This window comes from Haliotis rubra, unplaced genomic scaffold, assembly GCF_003918875.1.
Source record: "Haliotis rubra isolate DU_JTF1 unplaced genomic scaffold, ASM391887v1 Scf1407, whole genome shotgun sequence".
Lineage (NCBI taxonomy): Eukaryota > Metazoa > Mollusca > Gastropoda > Lepetellida > Haliotidae > Haliotis > Haliotis rubra.
The window spans coordinates 41526-49486 of NW_025765345.1; the positions used below are offsets into that span (position 1 = coordinate 41526).

Here is a 7961-nt window from a genome sequence, read left to right on the forward strand (position 1 = left end):
GGCTGTGAGGTGTTATGTTAAACATCCCACCCTGTACAATGGGTTCACGTATCAACGCTCGAATGAATAAGTGGGTGAATCGAAGGAATGTAGGTCTTTTCTCTCTGTGCCGTCCCCACCGGGAGTGATTTAAAAACTGCCTACTCAAATTGCAAATGTGATAGCTTCACAACATTTTGGTCATTATATCACAATCTGTTCTGTTAATCTAGTGCTATATATAATGTACTGCTATTATATTCTCAAGTACCTATTCATTTCAACCTGAATGCACATTTGCCTGTAAATCGACTTTGTATATACATGTATTTGCAAATCGTGTTTATACCAACCTGTTATGTGATGAACTACCTGTATGACCTGGATGTATGGAGATTCAAACATACAAAATTTAAAAAAACCCAAACCTTTATTGCCTCTTGCTGAATCAGCACAGGTTGTGTATGTTAATGCGAAGTGGATGGCTTGCCCTCATATTGCCTACACCTCATTTCGCCAACACCTTATATCGCCTACAATAATTATAATGACCACCCCTATCATATTAATGGGTATTATCCAACTGGCTGTTAACATTAAACAAATAGATCCTGTACATCTTTGACTTGTTTATGTTCTTTCTTTGATCAACCATACATGACTTGTTTATGTTCTTTCTTTGATCAACCATACATGTTTTCATTGTTTTTTTTAGTTGCTTTTTCTGTGTTAGCAAAACTTAGTTAGTGCAAGGGCTGGTGTAGAACCCTTCCCAGATGTGATCCAGACAGACTGTCATCAGTGCTGTAAGTGAGATCTTCCCTGGCATCTCAGTTCGGGGCTGTTTTTTTCACTGTGCCCAAGCCTCGTGGCGTCAAGTTGCTGACAGGGGACTTGTGCGAGAGTACATGAACAAACCTGCAGTACAGAACCACGTCCGACGAGCTGCGGCTTTGCCACTACTGCCACTGGATCAAGTCCAAGATGCTTGGGTTGAAGTTATGGAGCATGGTCCAGATGGTCAACAGATTTCCACATTCAACGACTGTGTAACAAGTACCTTGGAAGAAGACGACGCCAGATTTTATTGTAATATCTGGAACCAGCACGAGAACACTGGACCTCGCTCCAACAACCACCTGGAGGGGTATCACAATGGACTAAAGAAGAGAATGCGCCAGTCACATCCCAACATTTACCAATTCATAAAAGAAATCAAGAGGATTGAGATAGCAGATAAACGATCTAGACGACAGACAGGTCTTGGTGATGCTGTGAAACCTCGTGCACGTATTGACAGGGACGGAGATGCGCGAATTGAGAGACTTAAGCTACACCTTGCAACTGGACGAAAAACTGTGATGCAGTTTCTAGATGCAGTTGGAAACTTAGTGAAATTACATTAATTGTTCTGTGATTGAATGATGTATCACTGATGATGATGATGATGATGATGATGATGTATGTGATCGACTCGTGTGACTGATTATGGTGATGATATTGGTATTTTAACTTGTTGAATATATAACCTTATTAAAGTACAAATCATCAGTGCAAGAGTTTATTTTCATTAGTGGAAGAATACCTTATTAGTGGAAGAGTCTACTTTTCTAAAGGTATAACAGCATTTACACGATGTGCAGTCAACCCTTAATTTGTTTTGATAAGGGTGTAGGCGATATGAGGTCAGGCCAAGTGGATATTGGCGAATGCCAATGGGCAAATAGCACATGTTTATTATGTTGCAGCCATGAAATAGTGGTGCTCTGTAATAACCACAGGCTACGGGTTGTGAGGTCTATATCTTTATTCCGTAGAGGAAGAAGTAGTAGGAGTAGACACTCTGTAACAATCATAATTATACAATGTATATGTATATGCTAAAACCACATCCGATGAACATATGCCTTCATATATATATAGGTATAAACATCTCATAAATGCATGTCTTCATATATACACATCGGAATAACAAAGACTTAAGTAAACAATGGACCTGTCTTACATAATCTCTCGCAGGTTATGAAAAATGGCATATACTATTGTTATTATTACAAGTGACATTTCATGTGGCATATCAAGAAACAGACTATAAAACAGACAATGAAACCTACCCTGTGGGTGACACGGGAGTGTGCTCAAGCACCCAGCAGCCGGGCAGCCCCACAGTGCAATAATCCTACATAAAATAGGATACACTGATGGGAGGTATTGTCCATAAGACAACACAGAAAATAATACCATTATACCAACATATATACATACTTGAAACTACCACTATGGAGTTACAAACAAGATACAGAATTGATGAAATAGATCAATCTTACATCATATACAGCATTTGTAAAACAAGAAGTACAAGCCAAAATAAACATATAGCAAAACCACCCATACGCACATTCATACAGGTAAAATAGCATACTGTGTAAATATCTACATTTGATTTATCTTGAACATATTTGTGCCTATGTTATACAATTATTTATAGCAGGGTTTAATTAGCTGTGTATATATTACAAACAGTATAATTACTAACCTTAGATCAAAACTCAATCTTTAGAACAGTCCTCATGTAGAGACAGTGTGGTGCAAAACTGATTAGTAACATGGCGGTGAGAAGTTTATTTGAACTTACACCAATCAACTGAGAAGCTGAGCCTGGGCTATTGTTAAAACAACTAAAGACAATGACATAAAAGTAGATCGACCAAGATACCCTTAAATACACAATGAACCAGCCCTGTAACACAGAACTGAACAGTTAAGGCCAAGACAAGATGCGACTGGATTGACAACATATAATATATCTATACTGTATAGAGAAGTCGTCTGTCGGATCACCTGAAATAAGAATAAAATGAAAATGATTAATTATAAATGTATGTACACAATATACAATCCCTGGATTTATCCCTGTTACACACTTCCCCCCTGCAACAAAATGGTGTCCACATCATTTGATGCTTCCACTGATAAGGTTGAGAAGTGTGTTACGAGCACTGACATCATCCAGCACACCGGTTCCAATCAGAGATACCAGGTACTCTGCTCGTCTCCTCCAGTCTGTATCCGTGGTAACTGACATGACATAATCTCCAGTTTCCATCCATTGGGGTCTATGTCTTTCACGGGTGGATCTTCTTGGGGTGGAGGGTTGTCTCTGGGTGCAACTTCAACATCCCCTGCATCCTGATCAGGTGTCTCGTCCAAAACTACAGGAGTGAATTCCGTAGGCAATGTGACGTCAACAGGAGTAGCTTCTTCTGATTCCTCTACCTGCTCACGATCTGGAGTAGGTATATCTGCCGATTCATCTGCATCATCATCATCCATCGCAGTGACTCTTCTATCCTCTTCTGCTATAACCTCAGTTGGCCTATCGACTGCTTCAGCACTCGAAACTGACAGTTGGGATGAAGTGATGGGGACTATCACAGATTCTTCGTCACTATCATCAGGTTCTCTCCTTGCAATCTACGTGATGATCTTGTCTTAGAGACTGATACTGATGGTAAAGTTCTACGTAGCTTTGGTACTGTCTGAGATACAGGTGCTGATGGTAATGTTCTACGTTGCTTTGGTCCTGAAATATCCTGTCCCTGTAAAGATCCTATTGGAAGCAAGAGATTCCTATGAAGGGTCTTTCTTCTTCCTTCACCATTTTCCTTGCCAACTAAGTAAACGGGCACAGATGTATTTGGCTGATCGATCACAACATAGACATCATTTTCCCATCCGTCAGCAATTTTATGGCGTCCTTCAAAGGCTACAATCTTGACAAGTACTCTGTCGCCTATGTCCAAAATAGCAGCTCTGGCTCGTTGGTCATAATTTACTTTCTGCTTTTTCTGTGATGTCTTCGCCTTTTCTGTGGCCAGTTCGTATGCCTGTTGAAGTCTCTTCTTTAACGACTCTGTATACTTGAGCATAGATCCTGTGTTTCCTGGTTCTATGTCAAGACCAAAGGCCAAATCAATGGGAAGTCTTGGGTGCCGTCCGAACATAAGAAAGTATGGAGAGTGCTTCGTGGACTCATGCCTGGTACAGTTGTAGGCATGCACTAAGGGCGCTACCTGTGTCTTCCAATCTTTCTTAGATTCTGGATCCAGTGTTCCCAGCATATTTAACAGAGTTCTGTTAAATCTTTCGCACATGCCATTGCCCATTGGGTGATAGGGTGTAGTAGAGGACTTGTCAATTCTTAGTAACTTGCAGAGCTCAGTCATCAGATTTCCAACAAAGTTAGCACCTTTGTCCGAATGGATCCTCTTCGGCAAGCCGTAGTGACTGACAAAGTTGTTAAAGAATATATCTGCTGTAGTTTTTGCGGAGGTGTTCTTGCAAGGATAAGCTTGGGCGTATCTAGTAAAGTGATCTGTGATTACTAGTACATACTGCTGTCCTCCCTTTGATGATTCTAGGGTGAGAAAATCCATTCATACCAACTCTAGTGGTTGGGTTGTCTCGATGTTTACTAATGGGGCTCTGTCAGTAGTCGCTTTTCTCTTGATACACCGTTCACAGGTCTTTAAATGCATGTCAACATCATGTGCCATGCCTGGCCAGAAATATCGCTCCTTCAGTAGGGAAAGTGTCCTGTCTCTCCCAGGGTGTCCAACGGTGTCATGCAAGCTACTAAGGGCTGTTGATCTACATCTGGAAGGTAAGACCAGTTGTTCCTGCTCAGTGTCCTCTTGACAGGTAATTCTGTACAAAACTCCATGCTTGATTCTAAGATGATGGTAGTTCTTTAGCAGTTTAGTCATTTCCTTGTTTCCAATGTATTGAGTCCTGTCGGGTTTCTGTCCAGCTTCGAGACTATCCATAATTGTAGCTATAGCTGGGTCTCTATGTTGAGCGCTGCTCCATTCCTTGGCATTGTTGTGACACTTGTCATCAAATACTCCTGAGTCATCATCGCCTATTGCATCAGCATCCAAGCACATTGTTTCAACCAAGCTGGAGACCTGAACCTTGTTACAGATTGCACTCACTAGATCCGTAGTTAGTTCTTCTGTGTCAGTGTTGTCACTCTTAGGTAATCTAGACAATGCATCTGCATCTGAGTTACCTTTTCCTGGTCTGTAGTCATCCAGGTGAGCTGTTGTCAAAACGTAGGTGAGTGGATTATTATCTGTGAGTACGACGAAACTGTTTCCATAGAGATAATCATGAAATTTTTCAGAGATGGCCCATTTCAAGCATAAGAATTCCAACTTGTGTGCTGAATAATTCCTTTCTGATCTACTCAACCCTCTACTGGCATACGCTATCACCCGTTGTTTTCCTCCGTCTTCTTGGTACAAAACAGCTCCAAGGCCTTGTGTACTTGCGTCCGTATGCAGTTCAAATGGTTTGGAGAAATCAGCATATCCCAATACTGGTGGGGTAGAAAGACAAGTCTTCAACTGGTTGAAAGCTTCTTCTTGTGCTGATCCCAATACCATTCCTGTGGAATATTCGATTTGGTAGTTCTGTGCTTCTTTGAAGATGTCTTGGACAGAAGGTCTGATAGTGGTCTGGCAATCTTGGAGAAATCTTTGACGAATTTCCGATAATAACCAGCGAATCAAAGCGTCTTATTTCCTCTGGAGTGGTTGGTGTAGGCCACTGTCTGATCTTTTCAACCTTGTCTGGGTCAGCTTCTATACCATCCTCTGATACGATATATCAACGTAACGTACCTTCGTCTTGAAAAATTTGCATTTTTCGGGGGCAAGCTTAAGTCCACATTCCTGAAGACGTCTGAAGACAAGTTCAAGCCGTTCTACATGCTCCTGATAGTTCTTAGAAAAGATTATAAGATCGTCCAAATATATCAAGCAAATCTTCAAGTGAAGTCCTCCAAGCATTTTTCCATGAGTCTTTGGTATGTGGCTGGAGCGTTAGATAATCAAAAGGCATTCTATTATATTCATTAAAACCTAAAGGGACCTACTGTAAAAGCTGTTCTCTGTTTATGTTCTTCTGCCATCTCAACCTGATGATATCCGCTTTTCATGTCAAGAACAGAGAAGTACTTCATCCCTCCCAGACAATCAGAAGTTCTTCAATTCGGAAGAGTAACTGTCCTTAATGGTGCGACAGTTCAGCTCGCGAAAATCTATACGTAGTCTCAATCGTCCATCCTTGCGCTTAGCCAGAAACAACATTAGAGGCCCACGGACTATGTGAAGGTCTGATCACGCCAGCAGACAGAAGATCCTGAAGATGACTCTTTACTTCACTGTACATGCCGGGAATTCGACGGTGTCTCTGTTTAAATGGAATGTCATTTTGTAATTCTATCCTGTGTTCAACCATAGTTGAGTGTCCTAAATCATCATCCTGTTTTGAAAGAAAATATCTTTAAACTTCATGATAAGTTCAAAGTCTCCTCTCTTGCTAATCCATCCTGCTCAACTTCCACTTGCTCCAGTAAATTGTCCAGAGTCCACAGGTTGTCCAGGTGATAACCGTTCTATAGTAACAGGTTGCAGTTCACAGATGACAGCTTTGGGGTGTATAACAGCTGTCTGTGTTGTGATATTTGACACAAGTATCTCTATTTCCTCTGGATGATGGTAATCATTAGTTACAAGCGTTGGTGCAATATCCAGATCAGTTGATACAGATGAAGCTACGGTAGCCTGTAGGAGGGCACATACTTGACGGTATGGAATCCCATGACTCAACTGTCCTTTGATGCTGACTGTGTGGTTAGCCGGTATGGAAATACTTTTGTATTCTGCACATTTGACAAGTCCTAACCTTCCTCCATTCTTAGTCAACTCCCTGTCCTGGATGACCAAATTTCTAAATGTCAAATACCATGGTGTATACAAGTCACCCTTTTTGAAGAAATCTGGTTCCATTTAAAGCTCTTGCATTCTTCCAACAGATATAAAAGGACATTAGTTCCCAATAAGACAGGTACCCTACAGTTGTATCTAGTATCCGGGACAACTAAGAGTAAACATGATGTTTCTGTATCTTTGTCTATGCCACAACCAATAGGTTTGATGTTAACTTCCACGAATCCTTTATATGGCAATGACGATCCTCCGGCGAGTGTTCAATATCAACATGCAGTCAAAGGCTTGTATAGGTATATGACTGAGATGGCTTTTATAGAATGATTCCGCTACAAAGGACACAGTTGCTCCGGTATCAATAACGCTCTCACAGAAATATTTTCAACCTGTATTTCAACTTCATTTGAATGTCCAACTAATCTGTCCATTAACGGCTTTCCTCGGGGTTGTCATCCTAGGCCTGATAGTCCCCTTGCCCATAGGCCTGTTCCAGTTTAAAGGTTTGCGGCGATGATCCAACCTAACTTCGACAGCCATAAGCAAGGGTGACCAGGGTACCCACATCTCCAACAGACTGGTTCCTGAGACTGAGCAGAAGCCTGGTCTGTGTGTACTGTAGATAGTGAATGAGAAGTAGCCTGTTGTGGTACCATAGGAGGAGCAGATGATACTCTACTTGGACCGGTATCTGACCAACCTTCATTTCCATGTTTATACTGACCTCTGCCTCTGTTTCTATCATATCTTTCTCTGAAGGATGTAGATGCAGGTGCCTGTTGGTTATGATGGACAAATGAGGAAGGCTGTAGCTGCTGTATCTGAGCAGTCATGTGCTTCTGTTGTTCCTTCATATCAGCAAACTCCGAGTACATCTCCTTAAACATAGACTTAATCTCAGAAAGATCCTGTTTCGTTGTAGATCAAACTCCATTTCCCTGAGGCATAAACGAAGATCATCAAAGTTTTTGATTGACTCATACTTGTATCCAGCCAAACTTTTAAGAGCCGGATTAAGTCCATCCCATAATCTTGTCCTCAACATTTCATCCTGTTCTACTGGTGGTATTGACTTTTGCTCTGCTAACTGATAGAGTAACCTTTCCAAGCGACAACTCCATGCTGAGACATCCTCGTTTTCTCCTTGACCAGTACTGTAAAACTTGGACATAAGTACAGAACTCCTTCTAA

General features: G+C 41.3%; 1 protein-coding gene across 1 annotated transcript; it reads right to left on the reverse strand.

The window, feature by feature from the left end:
* Positions 1 to 3410: 3410 nt before the first annotated feature.
* Positions 3411 to 7645, reverse strand: LOC124268954. Its single transcript, XM_046703977.1, has 3 exons — positions 7495 to 7645; positions 4693 to 5080; positions 3411 to 4341 (listed from the first exon to the last, which is right to left on the reverse strand). Exons 1-3 carry the CDS (start codon positions 7643 to 7645, stop codon positions 3411 to 3413), a joined length of 1470 nt encoding a protein of 489 aa, XP_046559933.1.
* Between the last annotated feature and the right edge of the window lie 316 nt (positions 7646 to 7961).

What these genes read in the sequence shown, in the direction of transcription:
- LOC124268954 (XM_046703977.1), bottom strand. Translation starts at nt 7,645, where the DNA reads ATGTACTCGGAGTTTGCTGATATGAAGGAACAACAGAAGCACATGACT. An exon ending in TGATAGAAACAGAGGCAGAG is followed by an intron (nt 5,081 to 7,494) that starts GTCAGTATAAAC and finishes TTTTGACAACAG; the next exon opens with CTCACCTGGATGACTACAGA. An exon ending in AGAATCAAGCATGGAGTTTT is followed by an intron (nt 4,342 to 4,692) that starts GTACAGAATTAC and finishes TCACTTTACTAG; the next exon opens with ATACGCCCAAGCTTATCCTT.